Genomic DNA, 20,391 nt, shown 5'->3' with positions numbered 1-20,391 from the left:
TGAATTGCGAAAACGCTAGATTTTTATTGCTTTAAATTTCCCAGATCTTGAGTTTGACGACAATCGGATGACACCTCTCGAACAAAAGTGCAAAAATGGGTTCAATTGTACCTTCAAACAGATCATAGCTCGCTTCCTGTTCATTTTACTATATTACTTCTGCTGACTTTTTTTGTATGTCTCTGGGGGCTACAAGTGCCTCTCAATTTTCAATCCTTTGCTCAGTTAAAATGAAATGGACTAGATGGGGAAAAACAGTGGTGGTTCATGAAAGTTTTCAGTTTTGTGGATTTATTTCCTCTTTTTGCCATTCATGGGAAAACAATAGGGAGGCTAAAACAAAGCTTCATGAAACATTTGTGATATTTTGTTACTACTTTCGATGGTTCGTTTGTCTTGAAGATGACCGCTAATGGAATGGAAATGTATTAAATTTCCACTGCATACCATCTCGGGGAGTCAAAAAAAGTGCTTCATGAAGCTTCATTTTACCATCACTACAAAACATAACACGCTCAAAAATTGTCCCTCTCGTCGTCACAAATAATTCTCTATGAGCCAGAAAGTTGCCTACAGGAGTATGGTTGGATAAACACAAATACAACACTCCATTATTTTTATTTTCATTTTTTGTTAACATCTGGATTGCGCTCTACTAGTTTCTGACATGCGATTCAACCTAAAACCAAATAAATTAATGCATCACACAGTTTGTTTGCTCAGTGGTTACCGAAGCCCAAAGGCAGTTTTTTCGTATACTGTAACGTCTGCTTGCATAACAGGGATATGTTATTTGGATTAGTAATCGTTAACATCCCGTCTGTGGCATAGACTGCTGCACTTCAACAACAAGCTCATTCGCTCTGTTTCTCTCACTCGAAATGAAACCGAGTGAGAGAACAGCGAGCACAAACAGAACATGAGCAAAAAAAGTCCAAAGGCGTGAGTTTAAGTCGGTTGCAGCTGGACTCTGTTATTCTAAAACGCTCTGAGGGAAATGAAGAGAGTTTTTTTTTTTTTTTATACTGCAGCTCCTCCCCAAAACGCAAGATGAGGGTTACTCAGGGGTCCGACGACTGAGTGCTTGTCAACGCTTAAGATTTAGGAAATGCCATTGAGTCATCAATGATACATTTATCGGAAACTAACTTGCATCACAGGTCATCTGGTATGTGCGTGATTGTTTGCCTTAAGATTTTCAATTACCTTTTGAGACTTTTTTTTACGGAAGAAGGATCAACAAGGGGTGTTAAGAAATGTGTGAAAGCAAACTGGCTCTGACCCAAAATGTTAGCGAAGTAGATTTATTTATTTTTTTGCATGCAAATGTCTCATGACAATTGAAATTGAGTTAGAATTTAATTACACTAAGCTAATAACTAATAAAGCATAATGTGTTAACATGTAATTAAAAATATAGATATTGGAATGTAATTGTGATATTCAGCTTTCTCGCCATGCAATGATTTTGAGTACTTGCATTCAACGCAACATGCGCCTTGTCGAATTTATAACTTCGAGGGGGGCAATCTTGAAACTGGCGACTGATTCACTGTTTCGATTCTCACAGCTGCCTGTGATGTGGCTCCTCTGACAAATTCCAGTCTAAATGCCTGCAATACCAAACAAGCACAAAATGCAGGGAGACCCCTTCAATCCACAAGACCACAATTAACCATTTTTGTTGTTTTTTTTGTTGTTGTTGTTCTTGCTCAAGAGCACTTTGGTAGGGCTTTGAAAATACTGTGACCTTTTAGGTCACGTTCTGGGCTAATGCTCAAAGTAAATAAGCAGTACACTGTGTCATTTAAAAATTGAGTCTGTCAACTTGTCAGGTTTTCCTGCCAGTCCGACCACAATTGTGGCACTGCCTCATTCTTTGTATCAAAACAAATTAAGATCACACTGTGGAGAGATGAAAAAAGCATGGCATTTTTAAGACAAATACAATATGACAATAATCAAGTCAATTTATTACTAAAGTGTCTAGATATGAAGGTGTGCTTAGAGTCTTAGAGTCTTGACCTCAACCACTTTAGGATGAAAGTCTTCCCCGCAAAGTGGAAGTTATCAAGAACTGTAATTGAACTTGTGTCTCCAAGAAAAAGCCGCACTGTTGTTAGAGTAGAACATGAAGTTCCAAACAACTATATGATGGGAGAGTATTTTTTTTTTTCAGTGCCACTTGGTAGTGCCAAGCAAGCCTATTTAATATCGTAAATCAAACGTGTCTGCAATTTCTAGGGATGGAGGCCAGCAGGAATAAATGAGCCTGTGGGTGGAGCCCTTAGACTTGCTGAGGCGGTCGGAAAGAGTGAAACGACAAATCCACCGACTGTTGGTCTTGGTAGAGTCCCATTCTCATAAACTTCCATAGGCTGGACGAGACAGGTTTCTGTTGACGAACCGTGATAGTATCCATTCGCCACATACAGTTCTTGGGCTTTGTTCACCTTTGCTGACAGTCAGCGGTGTCGTGCTGCAGCAGGTGTGATTCCTGTCATCGCTCAAACACAAACAGAATAATGGCAACCTGGACTGCTTGTGTTGTTACAGCTGCCAATGTAACAAGCTCTTTGGGGGCCTGTCAAGTCTGCAGTTAGCTCATTTCTCGGGCTGTGGAAGTATGTTAGAGCGTGAGCTAATGAACTGGCTCATGGGTGCAGATGGCACTGAGGCAAGGGGCACACGTCGCACCTCAATTTCATGATGACTTCGACCTCCCATTGCTACAAAAGTAAAATTGAGTTTCTCCCCCGTCACACATTACACTTTGCTAGCTCTCAAAAGAGATCAGTTTTGAAAAATACAAATCTTACAATGTAGTGTAGAAAGAGGTCTAGTATAGCATAATTGAAAATCTGTTTTATTGATTGGAGCTTGTTCGTCCCCCTGTCAGTTGCAAAATCCCATCCGCGCCGCTGAACTGAACTGTTCCCACCCCCTTCCTCAGCCAGAGCACTCTTACCTCTTGCTTTGAACAACTTTTATTGTATCTCTTCCCCAGAAGAGCCCAGCCACCTGCCTGATTGACTCCAGACCAGTAGCATTCAGTCCTGTCATTCTGAAGTGCTTCTCAAGAGTGATGCTGGCCCGCTTCCAGAACCACATAACAGACACACTGCAATACATCTTCCGACACAGCAGCTGCATTTCAGACACCATCACTGTCACACTCCACTACTCCTTCTGCCACCTGGAAAACAGATTCCTACATCAGGATGCTTTTCACTGACTAAAACCTGGCCTTTAACACTCTCATCCACTACAAACACCCATAAATCATCTACACTTGGCCTTAACCCTACCGTCTGTGACTCACTTCTTGACTTTTCTCACTATCCGGTAACAGGATTTCAGTCAGCATCACCACAAACAAGGGCACACCCCAGGGATGCATCTTCAGGCCCATCCTTTTCCCCCTGCGTTGCCTGCAACAAAATCATCATGAAATTAGTGGGCAACACCTCTGTAATGGGACTCATCACTGGTGGCGTCGAAGCAGCCTACAGGATGGCGCGAGCCATGCTGTGAGGACAACCTCACACTCCACAGCAGTGGCATTTCTATTTATTTTCCATCACCGTGAGAGACAGCATCGGTCGTGGGTTCAATCTCGGCACCGGCCATCCTGTGTGGAGTTTGCATGTTCTCCCCGTGCCTGCGTGCGTACTCCGGTTTCCTCCCACATTGCAAAAACATGTATGGCAGCTTGATTGAACACTCTAAATTGCCCCTAGGTATGAGTGTGAGCGCGGATGGTTGTTCGTCTCTGTGTGCCCTGCAATTGGCTGGCAACCAGTTCAGGGTGTCCCCCGACTACTGCCCGAAGATAGCTGGGATAGGCTCCAGCACCCCCTGCAACCCTAGTGAGAAGCGATACAGAAAATGGATGGATGGATGGATTAGTGAATGTGCTCCCTCTGTAACCGGTCGGACTGTAATTCTTTGCATTTCCTGTGAGAGAAATTACATAAAGGGGTTCAGGGAATAGGATTATTCAACCTCTTGCAAGATGATAATGCTCAAATGTAGCTGCCAGTACCAGAACAGTGGAGGGAGACTGAAAATAAGAAACGATTCCTGCCAATATAAACACTCAGGAGGTTTCCCCCCGCTCAGTTTCCCATATTTCTTAAGTGAACCTCAATTTGATTGTGGCTGCCTGACAGTCTGAAATATGAACTGTTGCACATTACTCTAAGTGATATGAAAGCTAGAAAATCCCGGCAGCGGTTCAAGGCAATTGGGTGAAAGTATCAAATATAATGAAAAGAAAATTGCAATGATTTGTAAATGGAGATAGCAGCTTTACATTTGAGAATAATTGAAGTCTGCCATATAGTCCTGCTTAAATTGTTGTTCCTGTAGTCTACGTTACACTGCATTATGTAATGTATGCATTTTTTGGCAGAGTCGCTGCAATGCAATTCTTGACAGTCTCTAAGTCAGTGGCAGAAAACCTCAAAAATGTGAGGGGAGACTCTGACATGTGCTTTGTGTTAATAATAAAGCCGCTCCCTTTCCTTCGGAGGGTAACAATAACAATGTTCCTCAAGTCAGATGCAAGCAAGACCACCGCTTAAATGTCTACTTTTATTGTTCAACGCAAGCCAGCTGCATTTCATGACAATGCTCACTTTTATAAAACCAAATGGTAGGATTCTCTATTTGTGTTTTTATTTCTTTGATTATAAAATGACGTTTCAAAGTGTAACATGAAAAGTGATGAGTCCACTATCACAGTAGAAGTACAAATTATGGTAATATACAATGCCCAGACTTCAGACCTTTTTGAAGAAAATAACCGATATCATCGATCATTCTACAGCAATCGTGGCGAGAGGTTAGCTAATGAATCCCAAAATCAACAGGATGTTTGTTCACTTTAAACTGAATAGAAATATGGCAAATATTTGCGGCATTTACCTTTTGCTTTTCACAATGAGCGAAAATGACAATGTCATCTGTTTCACACCGCAGATGCACAATTCATCTTCAGAGTACCTGCTCCGAAAATTCACAAAATGACAAATTTGTCAGTTTTCTGCGATACAACCATTAAAGTGCCACCCTTCAAAGAAAGATGTCCGCAAAATTATAATAGACATGAACCAAGACTACTTTGAATTGAATTGAACCTAGTAGTAATGCTCCTTCTCCGTGACATCAACAATCTTCATCCTCGCTACATTCAAGTTCAATGGCGGCCATGTTTCATTATCACTTGTGTGTTGGTGGTTGAAGACAACCTGTGTAACACAATCCGATGCGTCAGTGCTGTGCAGTTTGTAGGTAGTGCTCTCTACCATTTTTGGGAATACTCGTCGTCATCATCAAATGTCCTGTTTTAATCCGGTCTTTTGGATGTAGGTGAGAACCTCCTCAAAGAAACAATTTCTTTGTGGTCCATTTAACTCTCCTTCGTCCATGTCCAAATCTACCCTGTTACTGTCTTTTGGCTCCAGCTGCAGGTTGGCTTCTCTTCTGCATCCTGGATTGATCATGGGACTGTTGTATTCCTGAAGGTCCAGGGGTTCCTGGTGGTCCAGGGGTTCCTGGTGGTCCAGGGGGCCCTGTAGGTCCTGGTTTCCCTTTGGGCCCTGGTGGTCCAATTATGCCCGGTAGACCTGTTTGGCCCTGGATCCCCGATGGACCTCTTGGTCCCGGGACCCCGGTTTTACCAAGTGGACCCATATCACCTTTTTGGCCATTTTCACCACGTGGTCCTGGTTGACCAGGGGCCCCCTTGGGTCCTGTGTTGCCTATCGCCCCTCTAGTGCCACTAGGACCAGATTGACCAGGTGCACCTCTGGGCCCAGAAGAGCCCTTTTCTCCTTGCGATCCACGACTTCCTATTGGGCCTCGATCACCTTTGCCCCCGGTCAGTCCAAGAGGTCCTTTTGACCCAGTCTCTCCACGGTTACCTTTAAGGCCGGGTGGTCCTGGAGCACCTGTTGATGGATGGATTCATGAGGGTGAAGCATAGGTTGTGCACAAAACTCATTTTTTTATACACAGCACTGACTCTACCTCTTAATATCGTGAAATTCTTGATCAGTTGTGTATGGTGAGTGTCAACCAACTTCATCTCCTCCATCACCATGGACAAGTTCCTGACATCCACATCCAAACGGACATTTAACAACATGTTCTCCTGCTTCAATGTGTCCGCGGAGTTAAGAAGTAACAAGACGCTGCTGTTTAAGTACTGCAAGAGGGTGAGACCAGAAAAGCAAAGAAAACTCATCAGAATGCGGTCTGTCAAAACCGGGAGTCTTCAATCCTGTTCCTCGAGGGCCGGTTTCATTCCTGTTTTCTATCTCTCCCTGCTGCAACACACCTGAGTCAAATAATCAGATAATCAAGGTCTGCAGAAGCTGGTTAACGATCCTGATCATTTGAATTAGGTGTGTTGCAGGAGGCGTAGATGGAAATGATCCAAAAAACTGGCCCTCGATGAACAGGGTTGAAGACCCCAAGTATAATTCAACAGAATCTATTTTGGTGTTTCTGTGTTGTCACAACCTGCATATCTTCCATTTGTCTGCTCAGGCGGCCCTGGCAGGTGGAGCTTTCAATGTTGATGTACTTGTACATGCTCTGGACATGGCTGACGGTGGCATTGATGCTGGATGATATTGTTTCTATCTCCATCTCGATGGAGTTCAGACGCCCATCCAAGGCAGAGAAACGTTCGCCAGTCCGGTTTTCGTAGTACCTGACGGAATTATTAAGTGAGGCGTTAACTGCACTGCTGTAAAAATATTAACGTTTTTTAACTTAAATGTTTTCAAGTTAGGTTCTGATTACAAGACCCAAGTCAAATCTGTGCTACAGGATATGATTTTGGATACAAGTCTTTTTGGGGCGGTTTACAGTACTTGAGGAAAGTCTGAATTTAGAGTTGTGCACTTTTTAATAACACACTATGCTGCAAAATTCTAGGCACCGCTGAGGTCTACTGGAAGGAGATGCGGCATCATTAAGAGCACAAAAAGAGGCAGAGGAGGATCAGTCATTGTACCCATTGAGGAGAGAATACATATACGCCTGTATGTATTTTTTTGGTATTTTCCGTATGAATGCGTTGCTGCTAAGTGTGTGTTAAAAAGGCTGTTATTCAAAGATTTATTATTTCCATAACATATACTTTAGGATCATTTCTGTCATTCAATGGTGTTGCACGTTCTATGTATTAATCTAGCTCTTTTGTTTGACAAAATCACATGGTGTGATTGAATCACGTAATTGCTATTTATATATACTATGTTGGATTGTCTTTTGTGCGGGATTGACAAACAGCGTTAAGCAAGCTTGGCTTTCTTCTTATTTGGAGACTGCGCGTGAGAGAGTGAGAACAGGCACTAAGTGTTTCAATAAATGAAAATGTGTGAAACAAACATCGGCCGGGTAAAACAATAAACAAGTTTTTAATGTCTGTTTCACAAATTTTGATCTAATACGAGTGAGTTTCTAATTGATAAATGGTGGATTAACTGTAGTACCAAAACATACTTGGAATGGTAGTGCAGGTCATGCATGTTCTCCTCATGTTCATCCATGAAAGATGTGACGTTGTCGAGTTGCACCTGGAGGTTCATTACCTGAAATGGGCATTAGGTAATCTTAGATATTCCCATTATATTTCCCGTACAATGACTAACAACCCCAATGTTAGCCATTGACTCCAAAAATAAAACCTCCTAATTCTATACTTGTGAAAACTACAACTATGCAATGAACCCTGCTATTCATGGGGATAGGGACCGAGCCCGGCTTCAAATAGTGAAAATCAGTTATGATGCTAAAAAATTAAGCATCATCAAGCACTTGTGATATTTTTTCTTTAGTCTCGATTGTGCACTTGGCTTAAATATAAACACTTGTGCAATGAAAATCTATTGAATCCACTGTATCCTTAAACCAAGCGTTGCATCTTGAGAAGTCCCAAAATATCGCAAGTGCTTCATGAAGCTTCATTTTACCATCACTAAAAATGTGTGATTTTTAACCCACAAGATGACAACAAAACACTTCAAGAGAGAGGCTTGTAAAGCATCAAAACCTTGCATCTCGCATGATTGCACACAATTGTGAACCTACTGTACGTTCCATGAAAAAAAAAACTGTACTGTTCAGTTGTTCATTAAACATCAGCTGATAAAGACGCTTGACACTGAACAAGACTGCCACCAAAATATGTCAGTAATATGTAAATAACAACCAAAAAAAACAAAAACGAAAAAACATCTGAGCTAAAAGAACCAATGATTTTAATTATAAATAAGAGACGAAATGAACTTTATTTGGTTGTACTGTTCAGTAGTTCAGTTATTCAACTCAAACAAGCCTCCTCACACGAAGCTCATTAATCAGATTTGCTAGCATACAATCTTAAATTGTGTGCTAGCATAAAGTGTCATGACTTCACACATGGGTAGAAAAATATTGAAAATCATCAAACTGCGTTTACACTCAACTTTTAGGGGACGGAGGAAAATTGTAAGTTGGCTATCCGTCCTATTCGTTAGTTGAGACAGAGCGGGGGGAAAAAATGTCAACTTTCAGGTTCACTTGGGTGGGCAAACTTTTTGATTGGCGGGCAACAATTGGTTCTAAAATCTGACAGCAGAACTGGCAGATGGATGGAATGTTTTGGTAACCTCACGTCATCTGAGAAAAAAAATGCATTTAATTTTAAATGAAAGTGAACAAAAGCATTGCAACAATGTATGTGTCTTTGAAAACCACAGTATTAAGAAAATAAAATATTTACAAGGTTTATTCATTTAATTTTTTTCAACTTTGGCGGGCCGGATTAAAACGTTTAATGGGCCTCATGTGGCCCCCGGGCCATAGTTTGCCCACTGCTGACTGACTGTGTATCATGGTCATTCAAAGACTCCAGATTGAAAAAAATAAACGTTGCAAACTGTAGACAAAGTAGTGACTTATGATAATTCGATTCCGAAACACGCACCTGCTGACTGAGATCGTAGTACATCTCAGAGGAAATGGAGAGTCTCTGGTGGTCGGCGATGATATTGTTTTGCAAGGACCGTAAGATTTGGGTGTTGCTGCTCGCGTTGGATTTAATCATGCCCAGAACTTGACTGTAGTTATGCCAGTCGCTAGTCAATTTCTGCAGGACCAGAGTCTCCTCGTCTGATTTTCTCTGCAGGGCATCAATCCACATAGTACTAAAGAGAACAGATAACATAGACAAATGATTTCCTGCGATGACAACATCCAAGATTATCACGTAAGCAGGAAATGTATGTTCCTGTTGATATTGTACGCATTGAAAGAATCAAAAGAACATATGGATGACAAACTCCATCAATCGTAGTTTTAGTCTTGAATTGCTTTTATTCTTTATTGGGGTTTGGCTGCAAACCAAACGATTTCCATATGTGGCACTTCAAAAATGAGTCAGTGCTGACTCAGGCTACTAAAATTTCAACAATACACACTACACACGAGAGGCCCTTGCTTTGTAGTACGGATTTATACGTCAGCGTACACGACGTGTCGTTCCAGAACTGCGAAATGTTATCTACTAGGACCACCGTAAACAAAGGCCTTCTTATTCTCATCAAGATGAGCAAGAATTTTGTCCAGCGTCTGTAAGTCTTGCAACTTTTCACTCACCTAAGTGCCACTGTTGTGTTGATTTGCTGTGCTGTAGCTTTGACATCATACTGATCCTCTGTCAGAGTTTTCATTCTCTCTTCCGTTTCCTCCAGCACATCCTTCCAGCCCTCCACCTGGTCTTGGTATCCCACCAGCAACTGGTTGAGAAACTTGATGGACATGACGTGGCTCTGCATATCTGTGCTAAGCTGTTTGCTGGTGGCTGTTAGCTTGGTCTGTGTCTGGGAGGCTTGGTCCAGAACCTGAGAGGTACAGCAACCATTATATCGCCAGCATGAATATTTTTTGCTAATTATACGATCCAACGTACCTGCTCTTGTCCCAGTAACATTTTTTGGATGTCCTCGAATTCCTGCTTGAGCCGACTTATCTCTTCACTGTACATGGTTACATCCAGACAGCCCGAGCAATTTGTGATTTCTGCGATATCAAAATATAGAGTTATGGATGTAGTAAAACAGTCTGGAAAACAAGTGTGTATGACGGACAACGGAGAAGCATTACCATCTAGGACTTTCTGAGCGCTGGTGATCTTCTTTTCATACACTAACTCTTCCTCAGAAAGATAGTCAACCTTCCGAAACACTGGAGAAAGAGTTTGGGGAAAATGCATCGATATACATATAACCAATGGATAGCATCTGAATATACTTAAAGGGGAAGTTAAAAAAATAAATATATTTGCAATAATGTATTATGTACCATTTCTTGTAGCAACATGGCATTTTGATTAATATTGAGTTTATGGAATATGAAACACATTTTTAGCCATCTCACAGGCGGCCATTTTTGTCACTTCTGTTGACTGGAAATGACATCACAGTTGCTCAGGGCTAAGGTAACAACCAATCACAGCTCACCTTTTTACTTAAGCAACTGTGATGTCATTTTTAGTCAACAGAAGTGACAAAATTTCCGCCCCCGAGATGGCTAAAAATGGGTGGATTTTGCTGCTTTAACTCATAATCCACAAACACAATGTTAATCCGAATGTCATGTTTCCGCTCGTGAACCTGCATAGAACATATTCTTGTCAAAAAAACATTTTTGGGTTGACTTCCCCTTTAACACTTGAGATTCACTTATCTTGTTTTGATAGCAAACGAGATGTTTGCTCAAATCTGAGATCTCATTTACTCGCAAAATGCAAACACGCTCCAAATAAAACTGCGAGGGAGACTAATACTAAATAATTACATGTCATTAAATAAATGAACAAATTCTACCAGCCACTGGGGTTAGTTAATATATTACCAATTTATGGGAAGAAGTTTATGAAGCAGCAACTGTAAATCGTAAATTATTTTTTTGTCATAATCCAACAAATGTTGCCAAACGACTGATGGCAGTAGATTTATGCAGCTGTTAAATTCCTCAAACCCACCACGAATACCCCCAAAGAATGCTCGAATGCATTTGAGTGAACGGTGTGTGTTTTCAAACATTTTCAGCATCATAACCGCTGACTCAGGGGAGTCATGTGGCTCTGTGAGCTCGAATAAACTGATCCGCATGTGTTGTGCGCACCACCTGTTTGGCCCGCAGTCGTATGACTCCGAAGACAGAAAGACTTACAATGCTCCTGCGAGTTGATGACTCAGCAACTGTACAGGTTTTTGAATGAATTCCTTCTCTTAAAAATCTGTTATTGCCGCAGTTACCTGCTTTACTGATTACTTGCTTGAAAAAATAACTTAGTTACTTTTTAAATCAAGTAATCAGCATAACTAAATTAGATTACCATAATAAAGGTTCCTTCAGTAGTTAGATTAAGCAGATAGCGACAATGCTTAACATATTTACATCCGTTTTTGCCACTCATTTAACAATGACATTTAAGAATTTTTTTTATTAAAAATAATATTATTTTTTTTCTTACCATTCTGGTTTTAGAAATAGAAATTTAGAAATAAATAAACAAATAAGTATCAGGATTTCATCTAACAAAATGTAAAATAAAGGCAGTCATTTTTAGTTGACTTATTTGACTATTAATGTACCGTATTTTCGCACCCAAAAGACGCGCCGTGTCAAAGGGCGCAACACCTGTTGAGGGCGCTATTTCTGTCTTTGTAACATATACTGGACGCACCGCCTGACAAGTCGATAGCACAGCTGCTGTTAGCATAGCATGAACTTGGCAGAGCTGCCCACACTGACACAGCCGATAGCAGCCTACTATGCCCCAATAACATGAGCAATCACCCCATTGTTGCAGCAGACGCCAGGTCTCTATTGACAATAGCTGACATTGAAAATGGCTCAGGCCATTATTAGGTGCATTGGCAATAGCCTACAAAGTAACGTCAGGGGAGGGACTTGGCTGCTTACCACACTCCTTAGAGTCACGGTTTAAAAAAAAAATTAAAAACTCATCATACAAGCAAACAATGAAACATAGAAATAAGATTAACACAAACATGTATCTCTCATGCCATCAATATACCCAAAAAAATGAAAATAACACAAAAGCCACTCAGCCTTAGCTAATTCAAGCAATGCATTCTGGGAGCAGAGACCCACAATCCCATAGCTGTTTAGAGAGATTTGCATGGCTGTTTAAAGAGATGTGCTGTTATGCTTTGGACTTTTTGTCTGTTGTCTAAACCTGGGACGTTTTTCTTGCTTGCAATAGCATAAATGATAAGACAGACTAAAACATTGTGGACAGCTGCCCTTTGTCCAGCTTTTTCCAACACCATCACCCAAACATTATAGTCAGATAGTGTATTTGTCACGGTCGATTGTAAGCATGAACAACTCACTCTTTGCCCAGCAGGGTGTGCTAACATGCACTTCCAACAGCTCGTTGATGACAAGTGCTGATGGACGTGAGTGGTACTTTGTCCATTTAATGGACGCATCGACTGACAGGGCGCTTTGTTTGTTAAGGAGAATTTTTGTGACTTTAAAGTGCGCCTTATGACTGCGAAAATACGGTAATTGCAAAACTCAACATTTATCATGTATATTGTTTTTTTTTTAAATGTAACAATTAAATTCAGGGATTTCACAATCTGATAGGACTTTCTCTTTAAACTTAAATGTATACTATGCTCAAAACCATGTGTGTTTTTTTTTGTTTTTTTTTTGTTTAGTTTTTTTGGGCTGACATAGGGTTATTGAAGCTATATATAACACTGTCGACAGCACAGACTGTGCAACAAACCTTTATATTTTTTTCTTTAGCTGGCAAAATCAAATTAGTGACTGTATTTCCAGCTCGTTAGCGCAAATCTCTCGCTGATTATTTCGTGTGGTATGGACATGTGATGAATAGTGAACACACTGAATACATGTCACTCCCTTAGATGGGAATGTGAAGTTGAAGGCTCCCACTAAACTTTTCTAAATTGTTAATGCTTTACCGACATCACTTGTCATAAAATGTGCAACTAGAACTGCTTTATTGTATTCATTCCTGATGCCAAAATATTTATTATTGGAAACCGGAGAACACATTATCAGCACGGTTTTAAAGTTAAATTTGGATGATGGTGTTTTTTTTTTTTTTGTGTGAGTGTGTTTTTCAAGTGGATTTCAAATACTTTTTTCTGTTGTTTACATAATCTTTAGATAACAAACTAAAGTTAGTTTTAAAAATAAAAATACAAACTAACTTAGAAAAAATAACGAGCCAATGTTTTTTTAAAGACATGCTGCAGTTACACAATTCTGAATTTGAGGCTCGCAGGGAAAAATATGCATTCAAAATAGCATAGCAGGTGTCAAAGAATCAACAATTATGTTATGCTTGCCTCGTCTTATGTGTATGTATTTAGAGTTTATATCAACACAGAGCTTTCCTCCCCCCTCTGAGATCTGAGTGATAATAAATTATTCCGATTTTCTCCTCTCTGACCCAATAAAGGGCAACGATGATGTGTAAAACATCTGTTGGCAAGGTGCAGCTGTCAGCAAAAAGCATGACACGCATTAGTTTGATCTGTGGGGAGTTAAATAAGCTCTCACAAGCCATCTATTACATGATGCAAAATTATCTCATGACAGCGTTCATCTGTTGCTTTATTGTAGTTAATTAAACAATCAATCGTAACTCACCTAGTGATGCCAGCACCACGACAGTGATGATCAGGAATGCGACTACTGCATAAAGCACTTTGACAGCCAGTTGGAGGGAATGGCTCTGCTGGCACCTCACACAACCTCCTCTTGTGCGACCTGGACACGTCATGACGTGGACGTATTTCAGGGATTTGTTGCATGGATCACATATTGTCGAAAAAACAAATTGTGAATACAATTGCATGTGTGCGACCTTCACCTCTGAATGGAGGTATATCCTCTTCCTCGCCATTGAGCTCCTCCTCTACCACACATGATTAAAAAGAAGAGATTATGTTTTGTTTCTTCGGTCTGCGCATTCATCATACAGTCTACTATCTATGCTGGGAAAAAAATGACAGAACTCAAGATTACCTTTAAAAAGCTGGTTCTCATATCCTCCATAGCTCTCTGTCAAGGGAAGAAAGATGTAAGAAGCCCACAACAATTTTCATTACTTCTGCCATAAATATTTTTCACCAGCTGCTCTATTGTCATGTCCTATAATTTACTCAGATTCCAACAGAGGGAGGGGGGTCTTCTCTCATAACAAGTTAAAAAGCTTCCCAAAGTCTGGCACATGCATAGATAGACCACAAGTGGTGCTCTGGCACCAGCCAATTTGCCCCAGATGATTTTTTTTTTCTTCCTTTATCAATATTTAAAAACAAAAACAAATACTCTCTCGGGCCACCCCCCTCCCTCCAAAAATGGTTCGATACCAGATAGCCGTTGTGCCCCATCCGCAGTGCATATAAGCACCTGCACTTTCAAAAGGGGTGTGTAAACTTTTTCTGTCCACTTAAGCTTCGCTTCTACTACTTAGGATTCATTGCCTGTGTTGATTGCGTTAAGTATCTGATGTAAAGAGCAGCACAAATGTACCGCACGGGGTTACCTGACTGAATGTTTTAATAACTGCATGGAACAACACACATACAAACAGAACTAACACATTGGAGCATGTGCACATGATGCTAGGTCATGAAACCACACAGCAGACCTGCAAGAAAACCTTAAATAATTATTGGCGAGGAATGATACAGAGAACCGTGTTATGCTGCTAAATTATGATTATGTAATTTTAAAATTATGTAATCACTTCAGATGCATTACGAGCTATGAGTCAACATAGACATTTTTTTCTCATGGAAAATTAATTAATATTACACCAAAGAGGAGTATTTTGTTTTTAGTTGTTCGCGAGTTCCCCATAGCAATGTCTGAGTGTCACTCATGTTTATGCCGTTTCTTGAAATTTAGAACATCACAGACTGCCAAAAGAATGTATTTGTTAAACAAAGTCAAACAACGCTCAGGCACAATAAACTTGTCTCATGAATGTTGATGCATAACAGTAACAACTCCATCATGTGTTTACATCTTATAGTCATTTTCTGGGAGTGAACAACACACAATTAACAACAGTAGCTCTGAGTGTGGTCACCATTTTACGAGCAGAGTGACTTTGACGAGTAAAATGTTCTTAAAGACAAAGTAGTTCTAGGTGCAACGTTAGAATATTTTTGCGGCAGATTTTTTTTTTTTACTTACTTGCTTGCACAAAATCTGATACATCTGAGATAGATTTTACACTGTGACCATAAAATGTGAGAGAGTTTACTTGCAGCTACAGAGGAACATCTGCAGTTACTATAGATCTGGGCAAAGATGACATGATGGAAAAAAAATAACTACAACCAATAATAATAATAATAAAATAATAAGAAGAATAATGGAGAAGACAAAAAAGCTATTCTACTTGTTGCAAGGCAGTGTACCACGAAAATAATCCCAATTTTGTGATCATCTAAATTGTTGCTTTAAATCAGGCAGCAACAGGTACATCCAGAATTCATAACAGATTTTTTTGTTCGCCATTCTGGTTTGAACTCTGTCTCCGAACCCTTGCGCTCAACTATTGCGGTTATTTGGACTTTGCCTGCAAAATTTCAAGTATCATCAGCACATTGTTCATAACCTAAATCGGTATCCACCCTCAAATATTTGTCTGCTTTTCAAGCCTTCCCACCCTCCACTCCACCACACCGGCCGTTTCTCCGTCACTGTTTTCATTTCTCCCTGTGGAAAAAAAGTCCCGTCTGACTCTTTAGTAAGGAAGCGAACACGTCCAACACACACAGAGCAGTGCTGAGCTGACAGCGGCACAACAGAGCCGTGCAAAGTCACACCTAAACAGCTAAGTCACGGCCAAACCATGTGGAACCACTAAAAATATATTCAGCTTTTTTGAATAAGTGGCCATTTGGGATTGTAGCGTAAACATGACGTGGGCAGCTTGGCTATAAACTGAGACCCCTGCAACAACAAAATTGCATAAAACATGATGATGCTCCGAAACTAGTTCATTGACTTACTTAGTTTGGATGAATTTGAGCATGATTTTTGTTTTTTATGATGACTTCGGCTCAAAATCTCAAGTATTAGGACTAAAGCATCCTAAAAGATTGGAGGCTGTTGAGTGGAGAGCAATTTATTTGTTTATTTTCCACAAAAGGTGCAATGGCCTGGTGTCCTAATATTTTGGTCGATGCAAAGTAGAAGCCCCGCCAAGTTGTTCAACGATAGCTGATTACTAAATGCACTGTTGTGCAGAGCAGTTTAAACATTGACGTTATGTCCAGAACATGGATGGAAAACTGGATGGAGAGCAAAACAAGTGCACAATTTAGCCTTGTAAAGACCTAACAGTATGTGTAAAGGAATTACCACCAAAGCTGGAAAATGTATGTTCCAAAATCAAATAAAGTGAAACATTTCCTATTTCGATTCAGTTCCGACGCAGGATCCAGCATAAACCAGATGAACTCGACGGGAGTAAAATAGTGGAAGAGACAAACCAACCTTTCTGTGATGCTTCCATCACTTATGCACAGTCGGTGTACTATACTCACCAAAATTCACAGTAACAACATTTTTTTTCCAACTTAGAACTTTTACGAGCCGAGTTGTAAATGAAAGCAGACTCAAAAGATGCTCCGGGTCAGATAAGAGGTTTGGACTCCCAAACCTCAGTTGATTATTTAGAAGCCTTCTGGCTGGAATGTACATGTGGTCTCCTCAAAACAACTGTAAATGTTTGGAATTTGTTGCCCTCAACTGTGAAGCTTGAGTGGAGCTTTATGAGAGTGAATGTTCGCTAACTGTGGTTGAGCATTCAAAAGGGATATTTGAAGAGCCCAAAGCTGATAACGCTTCATGTGGTCTAAAACCACTCTGGACAACCAGTCTATGGCACCTAAACAAGCCGGATTATGTTTACAGGGATGACTTTTAATTACAATTTTTACAACACAGAAAGACCTTTGAAAATACACAAAACCACAGAGTAGTTATAATTCAATCAGGGATGAGGCGGCCTTTGGGAATTTTGGAACAATATGTGTCTCCCGAATGGCCAGTGCATTTCCTGACCACACCCTGTCGCCGACTACGTTTTTTTTTTACAAAGCTTTTTGCTCACTCTTTCCCCAAATTGCTCGCCTGTCCATCATCCAGACCCTCTCCCACTGCGCGCCCCCTCTATCCCCCTGGCCCTGTGAGGAATGTATGAGGCAGCATATTTTGCTCTTCTGAGTGAACTGGGCTGGACTCACCCCTCAGAAAGACTCTGGGAAACCACATCAACATAGCTGCTGTAGTCTTTGGCCGAGGAACACGCTTGTGCTTTTGAGTTCATTGGCTGTGCCGCCATGTGACTCCAGACCACTTTACCACCTCCCAGAATGCTCAGGGCCAAGGGAGCGATATGGGTGTGAGAATTATTCACTGGCAATGTCCAAATCCAAACACAATCTCACTTCATGTGAAACAGTCTGTGATTAAAAAACCGTAATGGACCCCTGAAATTTCAGCTAAGGCAGAATCGGTCAATTACGCTCAGGTATTCGGATGATATATATTCCTGCCTCTGTGTTTATAGTGGTAAAGCATATATAAAACATCCGGGTAGGGATTGGGGTAACAGCATGGCTGGGTTGTCATAGTTACAATAATCACAGGAACTGGAAATAAACAGAGGTGTCCTACTCCACAGGCTTGGAGGTCAAGGTCGAAGGGAAGTTTGGAAAAAGGTGAGCGTTTATTTGAGGATGGTAAAAACCTCAAACCATCTGTTTCAATGGAAAGAAAAAATATATAGTGCTGGATACAGAATGAACTGACTCAATGACTTCATTGTGGATAGATTATTTTATTTTTTTGATTTTTTTTTGCACATTCAGACTTTTTATTTAAAGAAATTAGCGTTGTATTTGTATTTTGTATCCAAATATAGCTATATATTTTCCAATATTTTTTTTTTCATGGCACGGCAACACATCTGATTACATTGTGACTCAAAAAAGCCGTGTCAGATTTTCTACAGTTCACATTTTGAGTTCACTTTTGGCGTGTTTAAACACAAACGTTGACTCCACTGTGTTTGGCACTTTTTTTTTTTTTTTTTTGCCAATCTTTTCACAATTAACTCATTCGCTACCATTGACGGATATAGACGTACTTTCATTTTACCTGCGCTGGCAGTGAATGAGTTAATAAAGCTTTGCTATCAGATTCCATTTTCCCTCCAACTATATTCACACAGATAACAAAAATCACTTGTGGTTTACTATAAAACTTGGGGGAAATTTTATGCAAAAATGATACCGGGAACAGACAGTAATATTTCCTTGGCCGTGTGGATGTCTGGGTTCTTTGGCTCCCTTGAAAGACATTATAAATTGAATTTTTTATTATTATTATTATTATTATTATTATTATTATTATTATTATTATTATCAGCCACGGTCTTGCCCGGTCAAACTCATATGGTTCATTCTTAACTGTGCCATAGTCCATTTAAATGCAAATTGGTCGAATAACTTAATTGGTTTTGTCAAATCTGTGACATACAGTAAACCATTTATTCCCACTGACGTTTTTGAGCAGTTAACTCTGTATTATATATAAAAATGTGTTTATTAGGAATGAAAAAACAATAGGGCCAAGTGCTGGGTTTTATTCTGCAATGTCACATATCTAGCTATACTATAGTTGCCTCTGACTTTTTTTTTTTTTTTTTTTGGCAATGGCAAACAGGTTTACATCATTTCAAGCTGTTAGCCCACATGTGGTATTCCCTCCCACTTCCTCATCCCAACTGTATCCCTCAAGTCTTTGCTGGGCTTTCAGTCAAACCTTTGTGGCTCAGCGCAAAGCTGGTGTGGGAAACATGTAATACTCCTGCCCTCCTCTAAACCCCCTCCTGGCAAAACGTTCCCTTCATACCATGTTTCTTCAGACCTTATGTTCTCTTGCTCTCTTGAAGAGGAGTCAAGATGTGGGAAATTTGGCGACGGCACAAAACACTTTTGTTGAAGTAATGGAGATCTAACATGCATGCGTACGCTGAGAGATTTAAAAAGCTGACAGATTGTAGTTTCTCACCCAAGACCAACAAAGTCGTACTTTCTCAGGATTGCAGATGTGAAGCATATGTGCTGCTTTTTTACAGGTGTGTGACTGCATATTACAATGTCAGATAGCCCTCCGTTTTCTATACCGCTTGTCTATTCCAGGTGAGCTGGAGCCTTTTCCAGCTGACTTTTTGCAAGAAGCTGGGTACACCCTGGACTAATTAGCAGCTAATTGCAGGAGCACAGGAGCACATACAGTATAGACCAGTGGTCCTCAATCCTGTTCCTCGAGGGCCGGTGTCCTGTCTTCCCGCTACAACACACCTCAATTAATCAAATAACCGGCAAGGTCTGCAGAAGCTTCTTAACGATCCTGATCATTTGAATCAAGCGTGTTAGAGGAGGGAGATATGGAAAATAAGTAGGACAGCTGACCTCTGGCAACAGGATTGAAGACATACAAATGTTTGTAAATGGCCCCTGGTCCTCTGGTTATATATGTCTTATGAAGCGTTGCCACCAATGATAATGTACGTTTGACATTATTTCTACAACGAACGATCCACAATGGTGCTGACAAATAATGAAGCTAAAACGAAGCTTCATGAAGCTTTTGTGATATTTTTCTACTCTAGATGGTGGTCTGGGTTTAAAGATGAAGGCTAATGCAATGGGAATGTATTAACATTTCCACTGCATCCTTAAACAAAAAGTTCCATCCAGAGGAGTAAAAAAATATCACAAGTGCTTCAGGAAGCTTTATTTTCGCATCACTATTTTTATATTTTAAGTCCACTTTACCTTTCATGGTTCCTCACTTAGGCTTGCTGATGCTCAGCTTGTCGCTCGTGGTAGTAGTGACGGTGATGTCGCCGCCTCCTCCACTCGTTTCCACAAAACTAGTGCACCGAGGAAGCCAAAGTAGTCAGCAGGTTGTGGCAACCACAATCATTTTCCAGCTCCAAAAAAAAACAAAAAAAAAACGGTAAAAGTCCAAAACCTCCTCAATGTTCTGGTGGTTTTTACAAAATGGTGCAAAACAAGCTAATTTATTTGCATTTTAAAATGGGAAAAACATTTTGTTTAATTGTCATCTGGTCGTTAGTTGAGTACAAGAATAGTTGTTGAAGTGCTAAAAGTGCATCGGATTGGAGCTCTGTGCAGTCATCCCTCTCCCATCCAGAGCCTGAGGAGAATAAAGCTTCTGCAGAATGAATCCATGTGCAACTTTTAGAGGGAGGGAGGAAGCAAG

At 40.4% G+C, this 20,391-nt stretch overlaps 2 protein-coding genes across 2 annotated transcripts in view; one reads left to right on the top strand and one right to left on the bottom strand.

The window, feature by feature from the left end:
* ak7a (adenylate kinase 7a) overlaps positions 1-7,050 on the top strand; it is a 25,335-nt gene extending 18,285 nt beyond the window's left edge. Inside the window, exon 19 of the mRNA XM_088285658.1 lies at positions 6,949-7,050. The gene's annotated coding sequence lies outside the window, so the exon portion shown is untranslated. The remainder of the gene's footprint in view (positions 1-6,948) is intronic.
* scara3 (scavenger receptor class A, member 3) lies at positions 4,583-20,391 on the bottom strand. The gene is made up of 12 exons (XM_088285663.1): positions 19,941-20,391; positions 14,098-14,133; positions 13,943-13,987; positions 13,720-13,839; positions 10,162-10,242; positions 9,968-10,077; positions 9,655-9,899; positions 8,984-9,203; positions 7,519-7,607; positions 6,529-6,721; positions 6,034-6,211; positions 4,583-5,954 (listed from the first exon to the last, which is right to left on the bottom strand). The coding sequence occupies exons 1-12, from the start codon at positions 19,945-19,947 to the stop codon at positions 5,449-5,451; spliced, it is 1,830 nt and encodes a 609-aa protein (XP_088141789.1). The 5' UTR covers positions 19,948-20,391; the 3' UTR covers positions 4,583-5,448.

Source organism: Idiotropiscis lumnitzeri, chromosome 21 (genome assembly GCF_059441095.1).
Source record: "Idiotropiscis lumnitzeri isolate Australia: NSW breed Sydney's pygmy pipehorse chromosome 21, RoL_Ilum_1.0, whole genome shotgun sequence".
Lineage (NCBI taxonomy): Eukaryota > Metazoa > Chordata > Actinopteri > Syngnathiformes > Syngnathidae > Idiotropiscis > Idiotropiscis lumnitzeri.
The sequence above is the reverse complement of the archived record's forward strand: the minus strand, read 5'-3'. Positions and strand labels throughout refer to the sequence as shown.

Coding starts and splice junctions, on each gene's coding strand:
- scara3 (XM_088285663.1), bottom strand. Junction 10,078..10,161: donor CGCTCAGAAAGTCCTAGATG/GTAATGCTTCTC, acceptor TTGATATCGCAG/AAATCACAAATTGCTCGGGC. Junction 7,608..8,983: donor ACTACGATCTCAGTCAGCAG/GTGCGTGTTTCG, acceptor TGCCCATTTCAG/GTAATGAACCTCCAGGTGCA.